The sequence below is a fragment of the Arabidopsis thaliana genome (genome assembly GCF_000001735.4).
Source record: "Arabidopsis thaliana chromosome 1 sequence".
Taxonomy (NCBI): domain Eukaryota; kingdom Viridiplantae; phylum Streptophyta; class Magnoliopsida; order Brassicales; family Brassicaceae; genus Arabidopsis; species Arabidopsis thaliana.
In genome coordinates this window covers 12,791,230-12,818,038 of record NC_003070.9, presented here as the reverse complement: position 1 = coordinate 12,818,038, position 26,809 = coordinate 12,791,230, and the positions used below count along the sequence as shown (strand labels likewise).

General features: G+C 33.3%; 11 protein-coding genes and 3 pseudogenes across 14 annotated transcripts; 6 read left to right on the top strand and 8 right to left on the bottom strand.

The window, feature by feature from the left end:
- Positions 1–2,022: 2,022 nt before the first annotated feature.
- On the bottom strand, positions 2,023–3,958 carry AT1G35050 (annotated as a pseudogene; the record flags this gene model as incomplete). The annotated part of the gene is made up of 1 exon: positions 2,023–3,958.
- Positions 3,959–5,469: 1,511 nt separating this feature from the next.
- AT1G35040 (uncharacterized protein) lies at positions 5,470–5,882 on the bottom strand (the record flags this gene model as incomplete). Its single annotated transcript, NM_103203.1, has 2 exons — positions 5,470–5,667; positions 5,760–5,882. 2 exons carry the CDS (start codon positions 5,880–5,882, stop codon positions 5,470–5,472), a joined length of 321 nt encoding a protein of 106 aa, NP_174739.1.
- An 848-nt stretch (positions 5,883–6,730) lies between these two features.
- Positions 6,731–7,009, top strand: AT1G35035 (Plant thionin family protein; the record flags this gene model as incomplete). The annotated part of the gene is made up of 1 exon (NM_001084194.1): positions 6,731–7,009. The coding sequence occupies one exon, from the start codon at positions 6,731–6,733 to the stop codon at positions 7,007–7,009; it is 279 nt and encodes a 92-aa protein (NP_001077663.1).
- A 1,548-nt stretch (positions 7,010–8,557) lies between these two features.
- AT1G35030 (uncharacterized protein) lies at positions 8,558–9,793 on the bottom strand (the record flags this gene model as incomplete). The annotated part of the gene is made up of 4 exons (NM_103202.1): positions 8,558–8,704; positions 9,091–9,176; positions 9,272–9,487; positions 9,592–9,793. 4 exons carry the CDS (start codon positions 9,791–9,793, stop codon positions 8,558–8,560), a joined length of 651 nt encoding a protein of 216 aa, NP_174738.1.
- An 846-nt stretch (positions 9,794–10,639) lies between these two features.
- AT1G34930 (Plant thionin family protein) lies at positions 10,640–10,918 on the top strand (the record flags this gene model as incomplete). Its single annotated transcript, NM_001084193.1, has 1 exon — positions 10,640–10,918. One exon carries the CDS (start codon positions 10,640–10,642, stop codon positions 10,916–10,918), a length of 279 nt encoding a protein of 92 aa, NP_001077662.1.
- A 1,786-nt stretch (positions 10,919–12,704) lies between these two features.
- AT1G34910 (uncharacterized protein) lies at positions 12,705–13,205 on the bottom strand (the record flags this gene model as incomplete). Its single annotated transcript, NM_148509.4, has 2 exons — positions 12,705–12,970; positions 13,073–13,205. 2 exons carry the CDS (start codon positions 13,203–13,205, stop codon positions 12,705–12,707), a joined length of 399 nt encoding a protein of 132 aa, NP_683350.4.
- Positions 13,206–14,052: 847 nt separating this feature from the next.
- On the top strand, positions 14,053–14,331 carry AT1G34860 (Plant thionin family protein; the record flags this gene model as incomplete). The annotated part of the gene is made up of 1 exon (NM_001084192.1): positions 14,053–14,331. One exon carries the CDS (start codon positions 14,053–14,055, stop codon positions 14,329–14,331), a length of 279 nt encoding a protein of 92 aa, NP_001077661.1.
- A 1,640-nt stretch (positions 14,332–15,971) lies between these two features.
- On the bottom strand, positions 15,972–16,612 carry AT1G34855 (uncharacterized protein; the record flags this gene model as incomplete). The annotated part of the gene is given in 3 exon segments (NM_001333130.1): positions 15,972–16,055; positions 16,110–16,405; positions 16,417–16,612. The coding sequence occupies 3 exon segments, from the start codon at positions 16,610–16,612 to the stop codon at positions 15,972–15,974; spliced, it is 576 nt and encodes a 191-aa protein (NP_001321233.1).
- Positions 16,613–17,467: 855 nt separating this feature from the next.
- AT1G34850 (Plant thionin family protein) lies at positions 17,468–17,731 on the top strand (the record flags this gene model as incomplete). Its single annotated transcript, NM_001084191.1, has 1 exon — positions 17,468–17,731. One exon carries the CDS (start codon positions 17,468–17,470, stop codon positions 17,729–17,731), a length of 264 nt encoding a protein of 87 aa, NP_001077660.1.
- Positions 17,732–20,791: 3,060 nt separating this feature from the next.
- AT1G34840 (Plant thionin family protein) lies at positions 20,792–21,055 on the top strand (the record flags this gene model as incomplete). Its single annotated transcript, NM_001084190.1, has 1 exon — positions 20,792–21,055. One exon carries the CDS (start codon positions 20,792–20,794, stop codon positions 21,053–21,055), a length of 264 nt encoding a protein of 87 aa, NP_001077659.1.
- Positions 21,056–21,923: 868 nt separating this feature from the next.
- AT1G34836 lies at positions 21,924–22,215 on the bottom strand (annotated as a pseudogene). Its single transcript has one exon.
- A 1,800-nt stretch (positions 22,216–24,015) lies between these two features.
- On the top strand, positions 24,016–24,503 carry AT1G34830 (Plant thionin family protein). Its single transcript, NM_001084189.2, has one exon. It carries the CDS (start codon positions 24,116–24,118, stop codon positions 24,392–24,394), a length of 279 nt encoding a protein of 92 aa, NP_001077658.1. The 5' UTR covers positions 24,016–24,115; the 3' UTR covers positions 24,395–24,503.
- An 835-nt stretch (positions 24,504–25,338) lies between these two features.
- Positions 25,339–25,630, bottom strand: AT1G34828 (annotated as a pseudogene). Its single transcript has one exon.
- Positions 25,631–26,154: 524 nt separating this feature from the next.
- On the bottom strand, positions 26,155–26,675 carry AT1G34827 (uncharacterized protein; the record flags this gene model as incomplete). Its single annotated transcript, NM_001333129.1, is given in 2 exon segments — positions 26,155–26,468; positions 26,480–26,675. The coding sequence occupies 2 exon segments, from the start codon at positions 26,673–26,675 to the stop codon at positions 26,155–26,157; spliced, it is 510 nt and encodes a 169-aa protein (NP_001322510.1).
- Positions 26,676–26,809: the final 134 nt, after the last annotated feature.

The following is a 26,809-nucleotide window of genomic DNA, read 5'->3' as shown; positions in this document are numbered from 1 at the left end:
ATCAATAACACAATTGTCCTCAAGCTTTAAGAAAAAAAGAAAATCATATGGCAAGCTCTCACGATAACTTGTACCCTCATGAACAGACAAGCCTCTCCACAAGATGAAAGCACGGCAAGAACACAATGGACTGAGCCAAATGCACTGGTAATTCTGCAGAAATCTAATGCATTCCACTCCTCAGAATCTATGCATTGCAAATTTCCAACGTCTCCAATTGCATCAAACACAAACACTCCTTTACAATGTGCAGCTTCTTGTTTATCCACTCCATTTGTTTTTATTCTTCTTTGTACTTGAACATCCAAGTCTTTTTACACTTTGTGCTTCTGCATTTGTTGTAGATGAATATGCAGTATATTTCTTTTAGTGTTAATCCAAAGATTTATCCTGAAACAATGCATTTCAGGACTAGATACAGAAGCTGTCTTCCAATCAAACGTCGTATGTAAATGAATGCAGTCTCTTGGATCGCCATTTGTGCTTCATGTAGAGAGCAGTCCGCTTAAATCATATCTCATCCTCATGTGGCACATCAGTCTTGAAAAGAAAGATTGTCTCCTCCGTCTCATAGGTTTACATCTCCATAGCATTGTTAAGCAATCTCCATACTCCCGAAGATCCATTCCATGTTTGAGTTGTAACATTATGTACTTGTAGAATCTGATCTAACCCAACCTTTATCACATGACCTGCATCCAACTCTCTCCCTTGTATATCTCCTTGTAACGTTGCTGAAATCACTGTAACTTTGGGCAACAGAATTTCAGACAACACACAAATAACTCCCAGCCAACTCGCAGTCTTGGACTCCCAAAGAGAACCAAGTAAACATTTTATCTTGTATATGGCGGGGCTTATACGCTTCAAGATCTCAAAATGACCAAACCATCTAAAAATGACCATACTATATTAGATTTAGAGAGAGAAGTAAAAGTTTGTTATTTCTCATTAACTGCAACTGTAACTACACTTTCTGTTTATATACTATATAAGATTACATGTATAAAACTATATACAAGTATTAGTATACACTATATCGTAATATACTATTAAGTATCAAACCAGATTTGAACTTAAACCACCAATTTTTGGTAACTGTTTGCTTTATGTTTTTCAGCAACTTTCTTATCTTCAAATACTTGTCAACAAGCTCTTGACATTCACTCGCTCTCAAGAAGACATAAATATGTTCTAAAAGCTCAAGAATGGCATGCTTGTCTGCAGTAGAATCTCCAAATTGAGCAAGTGGTCGACGCTTCCTTTTGCACTTAAACATCTAGACCTTAGAGTAACACTATTTTAGAAGAGGATTTATTTCCAATGTATCTCTCTATTTTCTACTCTTAAAAGAAACATTCTTAGAAATATTACATTTCTATTTTATATAATAATACTTTTTATTAATAGAATTTAAAATTTAACTCCACATATTATAGTTTTGCAAAATTTCTATAAAATATGATATTATTTAAATTAAACACTCATTACACATTAAAAAAACATTACATCATATAACAATAATAAAACATAACAAATTTTATTTTAAACAACACCATTAGTGTTATAAAAGATTAAAGTAAGAAAAAATAATGAAGACTAGAGAGAATAAAACTCGAAACAAGAGTTTTCTTATTGCTTTCTCTTTCTCTTCTATTTTCTCTGTGTTTTCTCTGTAACTTACAAATGAATGAAATGAGCTATATATAGTAGAGCTTACTTAGCGAAGAAGTAATTGATAAACATCATCCATATCTTAGAGAAGAAATAATGGATAAACATCATCCATATCTTAGAGAAGAAGTAATGGATAAACATAATCCATATATTAGGGATAGAGATGAGTGATGAATAATCACATCCATACTTATCCGGTTAATAACACTCCCCCTTGAGTATCCATCACTTTTGATGAGTTACGTACTGCCTCGTTAAAAACATTATCATGGAAAAACCCATTGGGATAAAAACCATGACAAGGAAAAAAGAGTACAGTGACGTGAACTCCCCCTCGAAGACACTTCACAGGTCTCGTAGATGACGCATTCCAATGCTTTGAACATGCTTTCTAAATGTAGAAGTTGGAAGCGCCTTTATGAATAGATCTGCTGCATTGTCACTTGAACGAACGTATTGCACTTCTACTTCCTTGTTCTTCTCGAGTTTTTGAGTGTAGGAGAAGAATCGTGGAGGGATATGCTTCGTTCTGTCGCTCTTGATATAACCTTCTTTGATTTGAGCAACACATGCATCATTATCTTCATATATCCTTGTTGGCTCTCTTTTGATGACTAATCCACTTGCTTCTTGAATATGATTAGTCATGGATCTAAGCCAAACACATTCTCTATACCAAACTCGGGGTTTCTAGGATAATATAATCCAAAATCAATAGTACCTTGAAGATAACAAAAGATGTGTTTTATCCCATTCCAATGCCTTCGTGTAGGGGATGAATTGTACCTTGCAAGCAAATTAGTAGCAAAAGCAATATCTGGTCTAGTACAATTTGCAAGATACATAAGTCCACCGATAGCACTCATATAAGGTACTTTGGGACCCAGAAAATCTTCGTTATCCTCACAAGGTCTAAATGGATCATTTTCAACATTTAAAGATCTATTGACCATTGGAGTACTTAAAGGATTCGCTTTATCCATATTAAAGCGCTTTAAAATCTTTTTTGTATAATTGGATTGATGCACAAATATACCATCTTGGAAATGCTCAATTTGGAGCCCGAGACAAAATTTTGTCTTTCCAAGATCTTTCATTTCAAACTCTTCTTTCATATGAGTTCGTGCATCATCAATCTCCTTTGGAGTTCCAATTATATTTAGGTCATCAACATAAACAACAATGAGCACAAATCCCGAAGGGGATTTCTAAATGAAGACGCAAGGGCAGATTTTATTATTCACATACCCTTTCTTAAGTAGATAATCGCTTAAACGATTATACCACATGCATCTGGATTGTTTCAATCCGTAAAGTGATCGCTGTAATTTGACCACATATATATCTTTAGACTTTGATGAGTCTAATGCCTCAGGAAGTTTTAATCCTTCCGAGATTTTCATATATATATATCATTATCAAGAGATCCATATAAATAAGCTGTCACTACATCCATAAGGTACATATCTAAATTATTAGATACCGAAAGGCTCATTAAGTACCTGAATGTAATTGCATCCATGACCCGAGAATATGTTTCTTCATAATCAACTCCTGGTCTTTGAGAGAAAACTTGTGCAACAAGTCGAGCTTTATATCGTGTGATCTCATCTTTTTCATTTCTTTTTCGCACGAATACCCACTTGTATCCAACAGGTTTTACACTCTCAGATGCAGTGACAATACGTCCAAAGACATTTCTTTTATTAAGGGAGTGCAACTCAACTTGCATGGCATTTTTCCATTTCTCTCAATCCGGCCTTTTCGGGCACTCGGATAATGTCTTTGGATCTGGATCATCATTCTCTTGATCGATCTCTTTAGATAAAGAAAAGGAGAATATTCCATTATCATCATCAATATCATCTCTATCCCATATGATATCATCATGGGCATAGTTAATAGAAATCTCATACTTTTCTCTATCGTCCCGAGGACTTGGTTCTTCTTGAAGAACCTTTTCATTTTCTTCTCCCAATTTCTTTTTCTTTTGGGGATTTTTATCTTTTGAGTCAATAGGCCTCCCACGCTTTAATTGAACCTTAGGTTCATTAATTTTGCTCCCATCTAATTCCAGCTCACTAGGAATTTCAACTCTTGATGGGGCATTTGCAGCGGGGATATATGACTTTGTCACCTTTCTTGTATCGGTGAACGAATCTGGTAATTGATTTGCCATACTTTGTAAATGTACAATCTTTTGTACTTCCAGCTCACGATACTTCGTGGGGGGATCAAAATATTTTAAAGATGGTGTGCACCATTCTATATCTTTATGCATATGCATTTGATGAATTCCTCCCCCCTAAAGCTAGGAATTCATCTTCATTAAAATGGCAATCGGCAAAACGTACCGTAAACAAATCACCAGTTTGTGGTTCAAGATATCTTATTATACTCGGTGATACATAACCGACGTATATTATACTCGTGCTGATAATATGTTATAAAGGATTAAAGTAAGAAAGAATAATGAAGACTAGAGAGAATAAAACTCGAAACAAGAGTTTTCTTATTGCTTTCTATTTCTCTTCTCTTTTTTCTGTAACTTACAAATGAATGAAATGAGCTATATATAGTAGAGCTTACTTAGCTAGGAAGTAAATTACTTAGCGAAGAAGTAATGGATAAACATCATCCATATCTTAGAGAAGAAGTAATGGATAAACATCATTCATATCTTAGAGAAGAAGTAATGGATAAACATAATCCATATCTTAGGGATAGAGATGAGTGATGGATAATCACATCCATACTTATCCGGTTTATAACAATTAGAATAATTTTCCCATATATGATCCATTAACACATTTCGTAATGCGAAATTAGATTCTTTATCTTTGATTTTTTTTAAATCAACCAAGAAACTCTTGAAAGAGGATATTAACGTTTCATATTATCTCGACAAAAGGAATTTTGATTTTGTGATATGAATTCCATTCAAAACAAAATGTTCAGACATATTTTAAGACTAAATAAGCACGGATTTTACACAAACGATGTGTCTAACAACAAGATCAAGATCAACAAACTCCTCCTCCATCTATTTCATTTGGACAATATTTTAACTATCTTGGCGGATCTACAAACAGTTTACCAGAATATTAAAACTAGTTTTATGTTTTAATTTTCTTATGTTGTTAATTTTATATTTAGTACTTGTTTGCTTGTTAAATTTATAAAACTATGATCCATTTGTATGTATTGAATTTAGTACTTGTTTGCTTGATAATATGTATTAAATATAAAAAAATTAAATTTGAGAGACTAGAGTATAAATAAAAAAGTTCTGCAGATTTCTCTATTTTAGATTTCAATATAGAGTAGGGTTGGAGAAGAATTTAGAGTTTTTACTCTAAAATAAAATAAGGTTGGAAATGCCCTTAGGAAATATACTTCTCTTCCCACCTTGATGTTTGTGTCTTCTAAGGGACAGCTTATCTAACACCCGGTGTGCCTCTTGCTTCTCATTGAGAATTTGATGAACAAATAGTGGACATACCCGATTGTTCTTTACAAATGCACATTGCCATATCTCAAAAACAACCAATGACTCAATCAATTCCTTCTCTGAACTTGAGTGATCTCTTGAGTCGGTGAATCTTTGTCTATCAAGTCACCTGCACCCAACAATTATGTATCCTGAATTGCTTCAACACTTTTGTTCGAAAATATCTCCGAAATTGATGCGCTTACAACAATAGCCTCTGATTCAAGTAATTTATGTGGCTCCCTCTTGCAATCAAAATCTTTGATCCATTGCTTCATTTCAAGATCGAGTTTCATAAGTACTCACTTTTTGTCCCGATTGTTTCCAAACGTTAACAATAAACCATCCTTCACCTGACTCCAACTATTGAACGGAATCCACGATTGTTCCTTGTGGAACCAACATTTTGCTTGGCTACCGAGAAAACCGGAAACACACGCCAACTTGTCTTTCTCACTATACTCACCACCAAGAAATTGAGCTTCAGTCATTGTAATCCACTCTTCGGATTACCTTTAATGAAAATGGGGAGATCCAACTGTTTACAGTCATCTGAAATCGATTGAGATTCAATTCTCTCCACTGCACAAACCACTCGCTTCAAGGTTTCCTCCATCAAAGTCAACATCTCCGAAAATTGCACCTCCGATTGGCATAGTACCTTGAATCCACCCATGAGAAACTCTAATTGATTCTTCGCAACATCATTATCCATCATAGCGTTTGACCGGAACAAGTTTCACTACACCAATGTTAAGTTGTTGATATCCCAAACTCCAATTTTAAATACAATACTCAAATATAAAGATGATCCAACTGATTATAAAAAAAATAATCAATACAAATCCAGAAACACAATCGTTTGCCTGACCATTCAAGCTCACGATAACATAGAGATCAACATTGATCTCTCCTCAAGCACATCGCTTGGCCAAAGTCTAACAGAAAAACTCTCACAACATCAAAAGCATAGTCCCTCTATATTGACAACTCTCCCTAATTATACTAGAACAGAGTCTGTTAAAGATATTTGTAGATCCTAAAAATATCTTCTTATTCAAGCAAGCTTCCTTCCCACTTGCACGTGGCGTGTCTCAAAAAATGGTGTCTAGGAGAGAAAATAGAGGCTTTTGGAACCGTTACTGTATTCATATTCACATATATTACTAAACCATTTAATAGATTTAATCTAATAGATCTATGCTGCTCTACAAATAAATATTCGTAACAACTAGTAACAACATGTGATTACAAAATAAAACCAAAATGGCATATGGGTATATCTGCAAGCTATGATTTGTTTTCATAGCAATAATTTGTTTGGACAACTAAAAAAGTAAAGCACAACGAAACTCTACAGAATTTGTTTGCTACAGAGAGAAACAAGAAACATATTAAAAACAATTGCTAAAAATGGACAACATTAGTTTCACTATATAAATCAACAAGACTAACCCAACATTACCCACCAAATCATCTTCTTCACAAATATAAACAAGGAGTAAAACATTTTGTAATACTCATTTGTATTAAATCATCACTAATACTTAAAAACGATACGTTATGGCGATTCAAACACGCAGTGTTTTAATGATTGTAGCTATATTGACGATGATGTTTTCAGCACACCTTGCTCAATCAAACAGTATAACAATGTGTGTGAAATCTTGCGCACAGAACAAGTGCTTGAAAGCGGCGAAAAAACCTACTCCTAAAATTTGTGATGAAACTTGCAAGAAAATCTGCAACAATCAATTATTCGGTGATGAAAAAATGTTTGTTCCTGCTCCAAAGGGAAGCTCCCGAATCTGTAGATGGATGCCTCAGTATTGCCAATTTTGAATTATGAAAAATCCTAATGATTTGTTTTTTCCATGACTATAACATAAAAATATAAAAATATGTATGTACGTGATCAATTCATTATTTTTATAAAATAATTTCTTCCTTTTTTCTTTGATGCATATTAAAACAAGCGTTTATGTCAACAAAACATTGGTCTAGAGAGTATTTCGATTTACCCAAACTAGATAGATCAACCCAAATACATACATTGGCTATATATTAGGTCTTTCGACCAACATATATATCAAATATTTGGTCTTGAATTTAAAAGAATAAAAATATGACTTATCATGTTGCACAACTTATTTACAAACTCAAATTTTTAATGTAAGAAAAAACAACTGTAGTTCAGTAACAAACTAACAATCATACAATGTATCAGCAAAAAAAAAAAAAAAAGTGAAATGTTGAATTATATAAGATAAATACAAACAAAAATAGCAATATATTTGTTTATTTCTCTATTAAATTCAAGAAGAAAAAATACACAATTAGATCAGTTGATTTTCCAATTTTCCAATTAGAATAAAAAAAATTTAGGGGTTTTATTATTGACATATATTAAATAGTTCTCTTTTGGTTGGAATTTTCCCAAAGCTTTTCTTGAATGAGATTACACTATAAAGAAATTAGAATATTTAAGTGCATAGGCATGGTCAATTTTGTATTGACCTATTTTTCATATTTGATAAATTCAAACCCTATTCTATCTTTAACGAGACAATTAATGATAATTATCTCTGAATTACATTTGTAGTAATTATTATAAACAATGAAGGCCATTTTCTCATTTATACCTTTGTGTTATTAACTAATACTAGATTTAACCCGCGGTATACCACGGGACTATTTTAAAGAATAAAAATTTAATTTGTTTAGTCGATTAAGAATATATATGATTTAATGTTTTGTATTTTTTGAATGTACAACTTTTATATCTGTATATTATTTAGTATACATTTACTATGTTTGATTTGTACTGTTTAAATCTTAAGACTTTTGAAATAGTTATTTAATTTTATAGATTTCATAGATTATATTTATTCTAAACGTTTTTTCGTTAAATATTCTAAACATTTTATAAACTTTAAATAACTATAATATTTATCTTTAATAAAGTATAATATTAATAAAGTTTTAAGATTTCTCTTTTTAAAAGTAATTAGAATTGATGAAGATATATTAGATAAAGAAATGCTAATAATTAGGAATATTAATTAAATGATAATAATTTATGACAATGGCATTCTTTGTAAATAAATCCCAACTCCAAGATTTATTTGCTAAAATGGCTACAAAAATGTATATGTAGATAGTGATGAAAAATGTAATGGTAGACTTTGTGTTCCTAATTTGGAACAATTAGATACCGCATTGTATTATTATTCTAAAGTAAATAGAAACTCCATAAGCGAAGAGAAAAAGATGCCCAAATTTAAAAGAACAAAGTCTGGGAGATAGATAAATTAAAAGCCTGCTATTGAAAAAAACTAGTCGAATAAGGTCCATGACCAGGCCCAAACGTTTGTGTTTAAAATCAGAACCCTAATCACAAACGGCAAACCCTACATTTCCCACAGTTCTTCTCATGTGTTCACCAATCGCCCTTAACAGCCAAAAGCTCACCGCAAATGCGACACGAGAAGGGTGATAAGGTTCATCAAACGTATGTGAGAAAACGGATTCAACATTCTTCAGAGGAAGCGAAGGATGACGTGGATGATGATGTGGCAGAGAACAGAAGGAAAGTCAAAGAAGAGAAGGACGATTAAAATTAAATTAAATTTGAAGGACTAAAGTATAAATAAATAAGTTCAACTCTAAAACATAGGAGAAAATATAGTCATTCTATAGATAAAACAATTCTGCTGATTTCTCTATTTTAGAGTTCTATATAGAGAAGGGTTGGATAAGAATTTGGAGTTTTTACTCTAAAATAAAATAGAGTTGGAAATGCCCTTAGGAGATATGCTTCTCTTCCCACTTTGATGTTTGTGTCTTGTAAGGGACAGTTTATCTAACACATGGTTTGCCTCTTGCTTCTCATTGAGAATTTGATGAACAAATGGTGGATATACCCGATTGTTCTTTACAAATGCACATTGCAATTTCTCAAAAACAACCAATAACTCAATCAATTCTTTCTCTGAACTTGAGTGATGTCCTGAATCGGTGAATCTTTTTCAATCAAGTCACCTCCACCCGACAATTCAGTATCCTGAATTGCTTCAACACTTTTGTTCGAAACTATCTCCTAACTTGATGCGCTTACAACGATAGCTTCTGATTCAAGAAATTTATGTGGCTCCCTCTTGCGATCAAAATCTTTGATCCATTGCTTCATTTCATGATCGAGTTCCACAAGTACTCGCTTTTTGTCCCGATTGTTTCCAAACGTTAACAATAAACCATCCTTCACCTGGCTCCAACTATTGAACGGAATCGACGATAGTTCCTTGTGGAACCAAGATTTTGCTTGGCCAACGAGAAAACCGGAAACACATGCCAACTTGTCTTTCTCACTATACTCATCACCAAGAAATTGAGCTTCAGTCATCGCAATCCACTCTTCGGATTACCTTTAGTGAACATCGGGAGGTCCAGCTGTCTACCGTCATCTGAAATCGATCGAGATTCAATCCTCTCCACTGCGCAAACCATTCGCTTCAAGGTTTTCTCCATCGAAGTCAACATCTCCAAAAATTGCACCTCCGATTGGCATAGTAGCTTGAATCCGCCCATGAGGAACTCCAATTGTTTCTTCGCAGCATCATTATCCATCATAGCGTTTGACCGAAACCAGTTTCACTGCACCAATGTTAAGTTGTTTATATCCCAAACTCCAATTTCAAATACAATACTCAAATAGAAAGATGATCCGACAGATTATCAAAACAATAACCAATGCAAATCAAGAAACATAATCATTCGCCTGAACATTCAACCTCACTATAACATAGAGATCAACATTGATCTCTCCTCAAGCACATCGCTTGGCCAAATTCTAACAAAAAAACTCTCACAATATCAAAAGCATAGTCCCTCTAAATCGATCTCTTTCCTTATTTATAATAGAACAGAGTCTGTTAAAGATATTTTTAGATCCTAAAAATATCTTTTTCTTCAAGCAAGCTTCCTTCCCACTTGCATGTGGCGTGTCTTGAAAATGGTGTCTAGGAGAGAAAATAGAGGCTATTGGAACCGTTACTGTATTCATATTCACATATATCACTGAACCATTTAATAGATTTAATCTAATATATCTATGCTGCTCTACAAATAAATATTCGTAACAACTCGTAACAACATGTGACTACAAAATAAAACCAAAATGGCATATGGGTAATCTGCAAGCTATGATTTGTTTTCATAGCAATAATTTGTTTGGACAACTAAAAAAGTGAAGCACAACGAAACTCTACAGAATTTGTTTGCTAGAGAGAGAAACAAGAATCATATTTAAAACAATTGGTAAATATGGACAACATTAGTTTCACTATATAAATCATCAAGACTAACCCAACATTACCCACCAAATCATCTTCTTCACAAATATAAACAAGGAGTAAAACATTTTGTAATACTCATTTGTATTAAATCATCACTAATACTTAAAAACGATACGTTATGGGGATTCAAACAAACAGTGTTTTAATAATCGTATCTATATTGACGATGATGTTTTCAGCACACATTGCTCAACCAAACGGTATAACAATGTGTGTGAAACATTGTGCACAAAACGAGTGCTTGAAAGCGGCGAAAAAACCTACTCCTGAAATTTGTGATGAAGCTTGCAAGAAAATCTGCAACAATCAATTATTCGGTGATGAAAAATGGTTTGTTCCTGCTCCAAAGGGAAGCTCCCGAATCTGTAGATGGGCGCCTAAGTATTGCCAATTATGAATTATGAAAACTCCTAATGATTTATTTTTTCATGACTATAACATAAAAATATAAAAATATGTAAATATGTGATCAATTCATTATTCTTATAAAATAATTTCTTTCTTTAATTTTTGATGCATATTAAAACAAGCGTTTATGTCAACAAAACATTGGTCTAGAGAGTATTTCGATTTACCCAAACTAGCTAGATCAACCCAAATACATACATTGGCTATATATTAAGTCTTTCGACCAACATATATATCAAATATTTGGCCTTGAATTTAAAAGAATAAAAATATGGCCTATCATCAACAACTGTTGCAAAACTTATTTACAAACTCAAATTTTTAATGTAAGAAAAAACAACTGCAATTCAGTAACAAACTAACATTCATACAATGTACCAGTAAAAAAAAAAAAATGTTAAATGTTGAATTATATAAGATAAATACAAACAAATAGCAACATATTAGTTAATTTCTCAATTAAATTCAAGAAGAAAAATACACAAATAGATCAGTTGATTTTCCAATTTTCCAATTAGAATAAAAAAAATTCAGGGGTTTAATTATTGACAGATATAAAATAGTTCTTTTTTGTTGGAATTTTTCCAAAGCTTTTCTTGAATGAGATTAAACTATAAATAAATCAGAATATTTAAGTGCATATGTATGGTCAATTTTGTATTGATCTGTTTTTCATATTTGATAAATTCAAACCCTATTCTATCTTAAACGAGACAATTAATGATAATTTTCTCTGAATTACATTTGTAGTAATTATTATAAACAATGAAGGCCATTTTCTCATTTATACCTTTGTGTTATTAACTAATATAGAGATGAAAAATGTAATGGTAGACTTCGTGTTCCTAATTTGGAACAATAAGATACCACATTGTATTATTATTCTAAAGTAAATAGATACTGCATAAGCGAAGAGAAAAAGATGCCCAAATTTAAAAGAACAAAGTTTTGGAGACAAATAAATTAGAAGTCTGCTATTAAAAAAACCAGTCGGATAAGGCCCACAACCAGGCCCAAACGTTTGTGTTTAAAATCAGAACCCTAATCGCAAACGGCAAACCCAATATTTCCCACAGTTCTTCTCATGTGTTCACCAATCGCCCTTTACAGCCAAAAGCTCACCGCAAATGCCACACGAGAAGGGTGATAAGGTTCATCAGACGTATGTGAGAAAACGGATTCAGCATTCTTTAGAGGAAGCGAAGGATGACGTGGATGATAACGTGGCAGAGAAGAGAAAGAAAGTCAAAGAAGAGAAGGACGGTTCAATTAAATTAAATTTGAAGGACTAAAGTATAAATAAAACAATCAACTCTAAAACATAGGAGAAAATATAGTCACTCTATATATAAAACAATTCTGCTGATTTCTCTATTTTAGAGTTCTATATAGAGTAGGGTTGGAGAAAAATTTAGAGTTTTATTTCTAAAATAAAGTAGGGTTGGAAATGTCCTTAGGAGATATACTTCTCTTCTCACTTTGATGTTTGTGTCTTCTAAGGGACAGTTTATCTAACACATGGTTAGCCTCTTGCTTCTCATTGAGAATTTGATGAACAAATGGTGGATATACCCGATTGTTCTTTACAAATGCACATTGCAATTTCTCAAAAACAACCAATGACTCAATCAATTCCTTCTTTGAACTTGAGCGATCTCCTGAATCGGTGAATCTTTGTCAATCAAGTCACCTCCACCCGACAATTCAGTATCCTGAATTGCTTCAACATTTTTGTTCGAAACTATCTCCTAACTTGATGCGCTTACAACGATAGCTTATGATTCAAGAAATTTATGTGGCTCCCTCTTGCGATCAAAATCTTTGATCCAATGCTTCATTTCCAGATCGAGTTCCACAAGTACTCGCTTTTTGTCCCGATTGTTTCCAAACGTTAACAATAAACCATCCTTCACCTGGCTCCAACTATTGAACGGAATCCACGATAGTTCCTTGTGGAACCAAAATTTTGCTTGGCCACCAAAAAAACCAGAAACACACGCCAACTTGTCTTTCTCACTATAGTCACCACCAAGAAATTGAGCTTCAGTCATCGCAATCCACTCTTCGGATTACCTTTAGTGAAGATCGGGAGGTCCAGCTGTCTACCGTCATCTGAAATCGATCGAGATTCAATCCGCTCTACTGCGCAAACCACTCGCTTCAAGGTTTCCTCCATCGAAGTCAGCATCTCCAAAAATTGCACCTCCGGATTGGCATAGTAACTTGAATCCGCCCTTGAGAAACTCCAATTGTTTCTTCGCAGCATCATTATCCATCATAACGTTTGACCGGAACCAGTTTCACTGCACCAATGTTAAGTTGTTGATATCCCAAACTCCAATTTCAAATACAATACTCAAATAGAAAGATGATCCGACTGATTATCAAAACAATAACCAATGCAAATCCAGAAACATAATCATTCGCCTGAACATTCAACCTCACTATAACATAGAGATCAACATTGATCTCTCCTCAAGCACATCGCTTGGCCAAATTCTAACAAAAAAACTCTCACAATATCAAAAGCATAGTCCCTCTAAATCGATCTCTTTCCTTATTTATAAAAGAACAGAATCTGTTAAAGATATTTTTAGATCCTAAAAATATCTTCTTCTTCAAGCAAGCTTCCTTCCCACTTGCACGTGGCGTGTCTTGAAAATGGTGTCTAGGAGAGAAAATAGAGGCTATTGGAACCGTTACTGTATTCATATTCACATATATCACTGAACCATTTAATAGATTTAATCTAATAGATCTATGCTGCTCTACAAATAAATATTCGTAACAACTCGTAACAACATGTGACTACAAAATAAAACCAAAATGGCATATGAGTACATCTGCAAGCTACGATCTCTTTTCATAGCAATAATTTGTTTGGACAACTAAAAAAGTAAAGCACAACGAAACTCTACAGAATTTGTTTGCTAGAGAGAGAAACAAGAAACATATTTAAAACAATTGCTAAAAATGGACAACATTAGTTTCACTATATAAATCACCAAGACTAACCCAACATTACCCACTAAATCATCTTCTTCACAAATATAAACAAGGAGTAAAACATTTTGTAATACTCATTTGTATTAAATCATCACTAATACTTAAAAACAATACGTTATGGGGATTCAAACACGCAGTGTTTTAATAATCGTAGCTATATTGACGATGATGTTTTCAGCACACATTGCTCAATCAAACAGTATAACAATGTGTGTGAAACATTGTGCACAAAACGAGTGCTTGAAAGCGGCGAAAAAACCTACTCCTAAAATTTGTGATGAAGCTTGCAAGAAAATCTGCAACAATCAATTATTCGGTGATGAAAAGTGGTTTGTTCCTGCTCCAAAGGGAAGCTCCCGAATCTGTAGATGGGCGCCTAAGTATTGCCAATTCTGAATTATGAAAACTCCTAATGATATGTTTTTTTCATGATTATAACATAACAATATAAAAATATGTAAGTACGTAATCAATTCATTATTCTTATAAAATAATTTCTTCCTTTAATTTTTGATGCATATTAAAACAAGCGTTTATGTCAACAAAACATTGGTCTAGAGAGTATTTCGATTTAACCAAACTAGCTAGATCAACCCAAATACATACATTGGCTATATATTAAGTCTTTCGACCAACATATATATCAAATATTTGGCCTTGAATTTAAAAGAATAAAAATATGACTTATCATCAACATCTGTTGCAAAACTTATTTACAAACTAAAATTTTTAATGTAAGAAAAAACAACTGCAATTCAGTAACAAACTAACAATCATACAATGTACCAGTAAAAACAAAAAAATATTAAATGTTGAATTATATAGGATAAATACAAACAAATAGCAACATCTTAGTTAATTTCTCAATTAATTCAAGAAGAAAAATACACAAATAGATCAGTTGATTTTCCAATTTTCCAATTAGAATAAAAAAAATTCAGGGGTTTAATTATTGACAGATATAAAATAGTTCTTTTTTTGTTGGAATTTTTCTAAAGCTTTTCTTGAATGAGATTAAACTATAAATAAATCAGAATATTTAAGTGCATATGTATGGTCAATTTTGTATTGATCTGTTTTTCATATTTGATAAATTCAAACCCTATTCTATCTTAAACGAGACAATTAATGATAATTTTCTCTGAATTACATTTGTAGTAATTATTATAAACAATGAAGGCCATTTTCTCATTTATACCTTTGTGTTATTAACTAATATAGAGATGAAAAATGTAATGGTAGACTTCGTGTTCCTAATTTGGAACAATTAGATACCACATTGTATTATTATTCTAAAGTAAATAGATACTCCATAAGCGAAGAGCAAAAGATGCCCAAATTTAAAAGAACAAAGTTTTGGAGACAGATAAATTAGAAGTCTGCTATTAAAAAAACCAGTCGGATAAGGCCCACAACCAGGCCCAAACGTTTGTGTTTAAAATCAGAACCCTAATCGCAAACGGCAAACCCAATATTTCCCACAGTTCTTCTCATGTGTTCACCAATCGCCCTTTACAGCCAAAAGCTCACCGCAAATGCCACACGAGAAGGGTGATAAGGTTCATCAGACGTATGTGAGAAAACGGATTCAGCATTCTTTAGAGGAAGCGAAGGATGACGTGGATGATAACGTGGCAGAGAAGAGAAGGAAAGTTAAAGAAGAGAAGGACGGTTCAATTAAATTAAATTTGAAGGACTAAAGTATAAATAAAACAATCAACTCTAAAACATAGGAGAAAATATAGTCACTCTATATATAAAACAATTCTGCTGATTTCTCTATTTTAGAGTTCTATATAGAGTAGGGTTGGAGAAAAATTTAGAGTTTTATTTCTAAAATAAAGTAGGGTTGGAAATGTCCTTAGGAGATATACTTCTCTTCTCACTTTGATGTTTGTGTCTTCTAAGGGACAGTTTATCTAACACATGGTTAGCCTCTTGCTTCTCATTGAGAATTTGATGAACAAATGGTGGATATACCCGATTGTTCTTTACAAATGCACATTGCAATTTCTCAAAAACAACCAATGACTCAATCAATTCCTTCTTTGAACTTGAGCGATCTCCTGAATCGGTGAATCTTTGTCAATCAAGTCACCTCCACCCGACAATTCAGTATCCTGAATTGCTTCAACATTTTTGTTCGAAACTATCTCCTAACTTGATGCGCTTACAACGATAGCTTCTGATTCAAGAAATTTATGTGCCTCCCTCTTGCGATCAAAATCTTTGATCCAATGTTTCATTTCAAGATCGAGTTCCATAAGTACTCGCTTTTTGTCCCGATTGTTTCCAAACGTTAACAATAAACCATCCTTCACCTGGCTCCAACTATGGAACGGAATCCACGATAGTTCCTTGTGGAACCAAAATTTTGCTTGACCACCAAAAAAACCAGAAACACACGCCAACTTGTCTTTCTCACTATAGTCACCACCAAGAAATTGAGCTTCAGTCATCGCAATCCCCTCTTCGGATTACCTTTAGTGAAGATCCGGAGGTCCAGCTGTCTAATGTCATCTGAAATCGATCGAGATTCAATCCTCTCTACTGCGCAAACCACTTGCTTCAAGGTTTCCTCCATCGAAGTCAACATCTCCAAAAATTGCACCTCCGGATTGGCATAGTAACTTGAATCCGCCCTAGAGAAACTCCAATTGTTTTTTTGCAGCATCATTATCCATCATAACGTTTGACCAAAACCAGTTTCACTGCACCAATGTCAAGTTGTTGATATCCCAAACTCCAATTTCAAATACAATACTCAAATAGAAAGATGATCCGACTGATTATCAAAACAATAACCAATGCAAATCCAGAAACATTATCATTCACCTGAACATTCAACCTCACGATAACATAGAGATCAACATTAATCTCTCCTCAAGCACATCGCTTGGCCAAAGTCTAACAAAAAAAACTCTCACAACATCAAAAGCATAATCCCTCTAAATCGATCTCTCTCCTTATTTATAATAGAACAGAGTCTGTTAAAGATATTTATAGATCCTAAAAATATCTTCTTCTTCAAGCAATCTTCCTTCCCACTTGCACTTGGCGTGTCTTGAAAATGGTGTCTAAGAGAGAAAATAGAGGCGATTGGAACTGTTACTGTATTCATATTCACATATATCACTGAACCATTTAATAGATTTAATCTAATAGATCTATGCTGCTCTACAAATAAATATTCGTAACAACTCTTAACAACATGTGACTACAAAAGAAAACCAAAATGGCATATGGGTACATCTGCAAGCTACGATCTCTTTTCATAGCAATAATTTGTTTGGACAACTAAAGAAGTAAAGCACAACGAAACTCTACAGAATTTGTTTGCTAGAGAGAGAAACAAGAAACATATTTAAAACAATTGCTAAAAATGGACAACATTAGTTTCACTATATAAATCACCAAGACTAACCCAACATTACCCACCAAATCATCTTCTTCACAAATATAAACAAGGAGTAAAACATTTTGTAATACTCATTTGTATTAAATCATCACTAATACTTAAAAACGATACGTTATGGGGATTCAAACATGCAGTGTTTTAATAATCGTAATTATATTTGCACACATTGCTCAATCAAACAGTATAACAATGTGTGTGAAACATTGTGCACAAAACGAGTGCTTGAAAGCGGCGAAAAAAACTACTCCTGAAATTTGTGATGAAGCTTGCAAGAAAATCTGCAACAATCAATTATTCAGTGATGAAAAGTGGTTTGTTCCTTCTCCAAAGGGAAGCTCACGAATCTGTAGATGGGCGCCTAAGTATTGCCAATTCTGAATTATGAAAACTCCTAATGATTTGTTTTTTTCATGATTATAACATAACAATATAAAAATATGTAAGTACGTGATCAATTCATTATTCTTATAAAATAATTTCTTCCTTTAATTTTTGATGCATATTAAAACAAGCGTTTATGTCAACAAAACATTGGTCTAGAGAGTATTTCGATTTAACCAAACTAGCTAGATCAACCCAAATACATACGTTGGCTATATATTAAGTCTTTCGACCAACATATATATCAAATATTTGGCCTTGAATTTAAAAGAATAAAAATATGACTTATCATCAACAACTGTTGCAAAACTTATTTACAAACTCAAATTTTTAATGTAAGAAAAAACAACTGCAATTCAGTAACAAACTAACAATCATACAATGTACCAGTTAAAAAAAAAAAATGTTAAATGTTGAATTATATAAGATAAATACAAACAAATAACAACATATTAGTTAATTTCTCAATTAATTCAAGAAGAAAAATACACAAATAGATCAGTTGATTTTCCAATTTTCCAAAGCTTTTCTTGAATGAGATTACACTATAAGAAATCAGAATATTTAAGTGCATATGTATGGTCAATTTTGTATTCATCTGTTTTTCATATTTGATAAATTCAAACCCTATTCTATCTTAAACGAGACAATTAATAATAATTTTCTCTGAATTACATTTCTAGTAATTATTATAAACAATGAAGGCCATTTTCTCATTTATACATTTGTGTTATTAACTAATATAGAGATGAAAAATGTAATGGTAGACTTTGTGTTCCTAATTTAGAACAATTAGATACCACATTGTATTATTATTCTAAAGTAAATAGATACTCCATAAGCGAAGAGAAAAAGATGCCCAAATTTAAAAGAACAAAGTCTGGGAGACAGATAAATTAGAAGTCTGCTATTAAAAAAACTAGTCTGATAAGGCCCACAACCAGGCCCAAACGTTTGTGTTTAAAATCAGAACCGCAACCGCAAACGGCAAACCCAATATTTCCCACAGTTCTTCTCATGTGTTCACCAATCGCCCTTTACAGCCAAAAGCTCACCGCAAATGCGACATGAGAAGGGTGATAAGGTTCATCAGACGTATGTGAGAAAACGGATTCAGCATTCTTTAGAGGAAGCGAAGGATGACGTGGATGATGACGTGGCAGAGAAGAGAAGGAAAGTCAAAGAAGAGAAGGACGATTCAATTAAATTAAATTTGAAGGACTAAAGTATAAATAAAACAATCAACTCTAAAACATAGAAGAAAATATAGTCACTCTATATATAAAACAATTCTGCTGATTTCTCTATTTTAGAATTCTATATAGAGTAGGGTTGGAGAAGAATTTAGAGTTTTTTCTCTAAAATAAAGTAGGGTTGGAAATGTCCTTAGGAGATATACTTCTCTTCCCACTTTGATGTTTGTGTCTTCTAAGGGACAGTTTATCTAACACATGGTTTGCCTCTTGCTTCTCATTGAGAATTTGATGAACAAATGGTGGATATACCCGATTGTTCTTTACAAATGCACCTTGCAATTTCTCAAAAACAACCAATGACTCAATCAATTCCTTCTTTGAACTTGAGCGATCTCCTGAATCGGTGAATCTTTGTCAATCAAGTCACCTCCACCCGACAACTCTGTATCTTGAATTGCTTCAACATTTTTGTTCGAAACTATCTCCTAACTTGATGCGCTTACAACGATAGCTTCTGATTCAAGAAATTTATGTGCCTCCCTCTTGCGATCAAAATCTTTGATCCAATGTTTCATTTCAAGATCGAGTTCCATAAGTACTCGCTTTTTGTCCCGATTGTTTCCAAACGTTAACAATAAACCATCCTTCACCTGGCTCCAACTATGGAACGGAATCCACGATAGTTCCTTGTGGAACCAAAATTTTGCTTGACCACCAAAAAAACCAGAAACACACGCCAACTTGTCTTTCTCACTATAGTCACCACCAAGAAATTGAGCTTCAGTCATCGCAATCCCCTCTTCGGATTACCTTTAGTGAAGATCCGGAGGTCCAGCTGTCTAATGTCATCTGAAATCGATCGAGATTCAATCCTCTCTACTGCGCAAACCACTTGCTTCAAGGTTTCCTCCATCGAAGTCAACATCTCCAAAAATTGCACCTCCGGATTGGCATAGTAACTTGAATCCGCCCTAGAGAAACTCCAATTGTTTTTTTGCAGCATCATTATCCATCATAACGTTTGACCAAAACCAGTTTCACTGCACCAATGTCAAGTTGTTGATATCCCAAACTCCAATTTCAAATACAATACTCAAATAGAAAGATGATCCGACTGATTATCAAAACAATAACCAATGCAAATCCAGAAACATTATCATTCACCTGAACATTCAACCTCACGATAACATAGAGATCAACATTAATCTCTCCTCAAGCACATCGCTTGGCCAAAGTCTAACAAAAAAAACTCTCACAACATCAAAAGCATAATCCCTCTAAATCGATCTCTCTCCTTATTTATAATAGAACAGAGTCTGTTAAAGATATTTATAGATCCTAAAAATATCTTCTTCTTCAAGCAATCTTCCTTCCCACTTGCACTTGGCGTGTCTTGAAAATGGTGTCTAAGAGAGAAAATAGAGGCGATTGGAACTGTTACTGTATTCATATTCACATATATCACTGAACCATTTAATAGATTTAATCTAATAGATCTATGCTGCTCTACAAATAAATATTCGTAACAACTCTTAACAACATGTGACTACAAAAGAAAACCAAAATGGCATATGGGTACATCTGCAAGCTACGATCTCTTTTCATAGCAATAATTTGTTTGGACAACTAAAGAAGTAAAGCACAACGAAACTCTACAGAATTTGTTTGCTAGAGAGAGAAACAAGAAACATATTTAAAACAATTGCTAAAAATGGACAACATTAGTTTCACTATATAAATCACCAAGACTAACCCAACATTACCCACCAAATCATCTTCTTCACAAATATAAACAAGGAGTAAAACATTTTGTAATACTCATTTGTATTAAATCATCACTAATACTTAAAAACGATACGTTATGGGGATTCAAACATGCAGTGTTTTAATAATCGTAATTATATTTGCACACATTGCTCAATCAAACAGTATAACAATGTGTGTGAAACATTGTGCACAAAACGAGTGCTTGAAAGCGGCGAAAAAAACTACTCCTGAAATTTGTGATGAAGCTTGCAAGAAAATCTGCAACAATCAATTATTCAGTGATGAAAAGTGGTTTGTTCCTTCTCCAAAGGGAAGCTCACGAATCTGTAGATGGGCGCCTAAGTATTGCCAATTCTGAATTATGAAAACTCCTAATGATTTGTTTTTTTCATGATTATAACATAACAATATAAAAATATGTAAGTACGTGATCAATTCATTATTCTTATAAAATAATTTCTTCCTTTAATTTTTGATGCATATTAAAACAAGCGTTTATGTCAACAAAACATTGGTCTAGAGAGTATTTCGATTTAACCAAACTAGCTAGATCAACCCAAATACATACGTTGGCTATATATTAAGTCTTTCGACCAACATATATATCAAATATTTGGCCTTGAATTTAAAAGAATAAAAATATGACTTATCATCAACAACTGTTGCAAAACTTATTTACAAACTCAAATTTTTAATGTAAGAAAAAACAACTGCAATTCAGTAACAAACTAACAATCATACAATGTACCAGTTAAAAAAAAAAAATGTTAAATGTTGAATTATATAAGATAAATACAAACAAATAACAACATATTAGTTAATTTCTCAATTAATTCAAGAAGAAAAATACACAAATAGATCAGTTGATTTTCCAATTTTCCAAAGCTTTTCTTGAATGAGATTACACTATAAGAAATCAGAATATTTAAGTGCATATGTATGGTCAATTTTGTATTCATCTGTTTTTCATATTTGATAAATTCAAACCCTATTCTATCTTAAACGAGACAATTAATAATAATTTTCTCTGAATTACATTTCTAGTAATTATTATAAACAATGAAGGCCATTTTCTCATTTATACATTTGTGTTATTAACTAATATAGAGATGAAAAATGTAATGGTAGACTTTGTGTTCCTAATTTAGAACAATTAGATACCACATTGTATTATTATTCTAAAGTAAATAGATACTCCATAAGCGAAGAGAAAAAGATGCCCAAATTTAAAAGAACAAAGTCTGGGAGACAGATAAATTAGAAGTCTGCTATTAAAAAAACTAGTCTGATAAGGCCCACAACCAGGCCCAAACGTTTGTGTTTAAAATCAGAACCGCAACCGCAAACGGCAAACCCAATATTTCCCACAGTTCTTCTCATGTGTTCACCAATCGCCCTTTACAGCCAAAAGCTCACCGCAAATGCGACATGAGAAGGGTGATAAGGTTCATCAGACGTATGTGAGAAAACGGATTCAGCATTCTTTAGAGGAAGCGAAGGATGACGTGGATGATGACGTGGCAGAGAAGAGAAGGAAAGTCAAAGAAGAGAAGGACGATTCAATTAAATTAAATTTGAAGGACTAAAGTATAAATAAAACAATCAACTCTAAAACATAGAAGAAAATATAGTCACTCTATATATAAAACAATTCTGCTGATTTCTCTATTTTAGAATTCTATATAGAGTAGGGTTGGAGAAGAATTTAGAGTTTTTTCTCTAAAATAAAGTAGGGTTGGAAATGTCCTTAGGAGATATACTTCTCTTCCCACTTTGATGTTTGTGTCTTCTAAGGGACAGTTTATCTAACACATGGTTTGCCTCTTGCTTCTCATTGAGAATTTGATGAACAAATGGTGGATATACCCGATTGTTCTTTACAAATGCACCTTGCAATTTCTCAAAAACAACCAATGACTCAATCAATTCCTTCTTTGAACTTGAGCGATCTCCTGAATCGGTGAATCTTTGTCAATCAAGTCACCTCCACCCGACAACTCTGTATCTTGAATTGCTTCAACATTTTTGTTCGAAACTATCTCCTAACTTGATGCGCTTACAACGATAGCTTCTGATTCAAGAAATTTATGTGCCTCCCTCTTGCGATCAAAATCTTTGATCCAATGTTTCATTTCAAGATCGAGTTCCATAAGTACTCGCTTTTTGTCCCGATTGTTTCCAAACGTTAACAATAAACCATCCTTCACCTGGCTCCAACTATGGAACGGAATCCACGATAGTTCCTTGTGGAACCAAAATTTTGCTTGACCACCAAAAAAACCAGAAACACACGCCAACTTGTCTTTCTCACTATAGTCACCACCAAGAAATTGAGCTTCAGTCATCGCAATCCCCTCTTCGGATTACCTTTAGTGAAGATCCGGAGGTCCAGCTGTCTAATGTCATCTGAAATCGATCGAGATTCAATCCTCTCTACTGCGCAAACCACTTGCTTCAAGGTTTCCTCCATCGAAGTCAACAACTCCAAAAATTGCACCTCCGGATTGGCATAGTAACTTGAATCCGCCCTAGAGAAACTCCAATTGTTTTTTCGCAGCATCATTATCCATCATAACGTTTGACCAAAACCAGTTTCACTGCACCAATGTCAAGTTGTTGATATCCCAAACTCCAATTTCAAATACAATACTCAAATAGAAAGATGATCCGACTGATTATCAAAACAATAACCAATGCAAATCCAGAAACATTATCATTCGCCTGAACATTCAACCTCACGATAACATAGAGATCAACATTAATCTCTCCTCAAACACATCGCTTGGCCAAAGTCTAACAAAAAAAACTCTCACAACATCAAAAGCATAATCCCTCTAAATCGATCTCTCTCCTTATTTATAATAGAACAGAGTCTGTTAAAGATATTTATAGATCCTAAAAATATCTTCTTCTTCAAGCAATCTTCCTTCCCACTTGCACTTGGCGTGTCTTGAAAATGGTGTCTAAGAGAGAAAATAGAGGCGATTGGAACCGTTACTGTATTCATATTCACATATATCACTGAACCATTTAATAGATTTAATCTAATAGATCTATGCTGCTCTACAAATAAATATTCGTAACAACTCTTAACAACATGTGACTACAAAAGAAAACCAAAATGGCATATGGGTACATCTGCAAGCTACGATCTCTTTTCATAGCAATAATTTGTTTGGACAACTAAAAAAGTAAAGCACAACGAAACTCTACAGAATTTGTTTGCTAGAGAGAGAAACAAGAAACATATTTAAAACAATTGCTAAAAATGGACAACATTAGTTTCACTATATAAATCACCAAGACTAACCCAACATTACCCACCAAATCATCTTCTTCACAAATATAAACAAGGAGTAAAACATTTTGTAATACTCATTTGTATTAAATCATCACTAATACTTAAAAACGATACGTTATGGGGATTCAAACATGCAGTGTTTTAATAATCGTAATTATATTGACGATGATGTTTTCAGCACACATTGCTCAATCAAACAGTATAACAATGTGTGTGAAACATTGTGCACAAAACGAGTGCTTGAAAGCGGCGAAAAAAACTACTCCTGAAATTTGTGATGAAGCTTGCAAGAAAATCTGCAACAATCAATTATTCAGTGATGAAAAGTGGTTTGTTCCTTCTCCAAAGGGAAGCTCACGAATCTGTAGATGGGCGCCTAAGTATTGCCAATTCTGAATTATGAAAACTCCTAATGATTTGTTTTTTTCATGATTATAACATAACAATATAAAAATATGTAAGTACGTGATCAATTCATTATTCTTATAAAATAATTTCTTCCTTTAATTTTTGATGCATATTAAAACAAACGTTTATGTCAACAAAACATTGGTCTAGAGAGTATTTCGATTTAACCAAACTAGCTAGATCAACCCAAATACATACGTTGGCTATATATTAAGTCTTTCGACCAACATATATATCAAATATTTGGCCTTGAATTTAAAAGAATAAAAATATGACTTATCATCAACAACTGTTGCAAAACTTAGTGACAAACTCAAATTTTTAATGTAAGAAAAAACAACTACAATTCAGTAACAAACTAACAATCATACAATGTACCAGTTAAAAAAAAAAAATGTTAAATGTTGAATTATATAAGATAAATACAAACAAATAACAACATATTAGTTAATTTCTCAATTAATTCAAGAAGAAAAATACACAAATAGATCAGTTGATTTTCCAATTTTCCAATTAGAATAAAAAAAATTCAGGGGTTTAATTATTCACAGATATAAAATAGTTTTTTTTTTGTTGGAATTTTTCCAAAGCTTTTCTTGAATGAGATTACACTATAAAGAAATCAGAATATTTAAGTGCATATGTATGGTCAATTTTGTATTCATCTGTTTTTCATATTTGATAAATTCAAACCCTATTCTATCTTAAACGAGACAATTAATAATAATTTTCTCTGAATTACATTTCTAGTAATTATTATAAACAATGAAGGCCATTTTCTCATTTATACATTTGTGTTATTAACTAATATAGAGATGAAAAATGTAATGGTAGACTTTGTGTTCCTAATTTAGAACAATTAGATACCACATTGTATTATTATTCTAAAGTAAATAGATACTCCATAAGCGAAGAGAAAAAGATGCCCAAATTTAAAAGAACAAAGTCTGGGAGACAGATAAATTAGAAGTCTGTTATTAAAAAAACCAGTCTGATAAGGCCCACAACCAGGCCCAAACGTTTGTGTTTAAAATCAGAACCGCAACCGCAAACGGCAAACCCAATATTTCCCACAGTTCTTCTCATGTGTTCACCAATCGCCCTTTACAGCCAAAAGCTCACCGCAAATGCGACATGAGAAGGGTGATAAGGTTCATCAGACGTATGTGAGAAAACGGATTCAGCATTCTTTAGAGGAAGCGAAGGATGACGTGGATGATGACGTGGCAGAGAAGAGAAGGAAAGTCAAAGAAGAGAAGGACGATTCAATTAAATTAAATTTGAAGGATTAAAGTATAAATAAAACAATCAACTCTAAAACATAGAAGAAAATATAGTCACTCTATATATAAAACAATTCTGCTGATTTCTCTATTTTAGAGTTCTATATAGAGTAGGGTTGGAGAAGAATTTAGAGTTTTTTCTCTAAAATAAAGTAGGGTTGGAAATGTCCTTAGGAGATATACTTCTCTTCCCACTTTGATGTTTGTGTCTTCTAAGGGACAGTTTATCTAACACATGGTTTGCCTCTTGCTTCTCATTGAGAATTTGATGAACAAATGGTGGATATACCCGATTGTTCTTTACAAATGCACCTTGCAATTTCTCAAAAACAACCAATGACTCAATCAATTCCTTCTTTGAACTTGAGCGATCTCCTGAATCGGTGAATCTTTGTCAATCAAGTCACCTCCACCCGACAACTCTGTATCTTGAATTGCTTCAACATTTTTGTTCGAAACTATCTCCTAACTTGATGCGCTTACAACGATAGCTTCTGATTCAAGAAATTTATGTGCCTCCCTCTTGCGATCAAAATCTTTGATCCAATGTTTCATTTCAAGATCGAGTTCCATAAGTACTCGCTTTTTGTCCCGATTGTTTCCAAACGTTAACAATAAACCATCCTTCACCTGGCTCCAACTATGGAACGGAATCCACGATAGTTCCTTGTGGAACCAAAATTTTGCTTGACCACCAAAAAAACCAGAAACACACGCCAACTTGTCTTTCTCACTATAGTCACCACCAAGAAATTGAGCTTCAGTCATCGCAATCCCCTCTTCGGATTACCTTTAGTGAAGATCCGGAGGTCCAGCTGTCTAATGTCATCTGAAATCGATCGAGATTCAATCCTCTCTACTGCGCAAACCACTTGCTTCAAGGTTTCCTCCATCGAAGTCAACAACTCCAAAAATTGCACCTCCGGATTGGCATAGTAACTTGAATCCGCCCTAGAGAAACTCCAATTGTTTTTTCGCAGCATCATTATCCATCATAACGTTTGACCAAAACCAGTTTCACTGCACCAATGTCAAGTTGTTGATATCCCAAACTCCAATTTCAAATACAATACTCAAATAGAAAGATGATCCGACTGATTATCAAAACAATAACCAATGC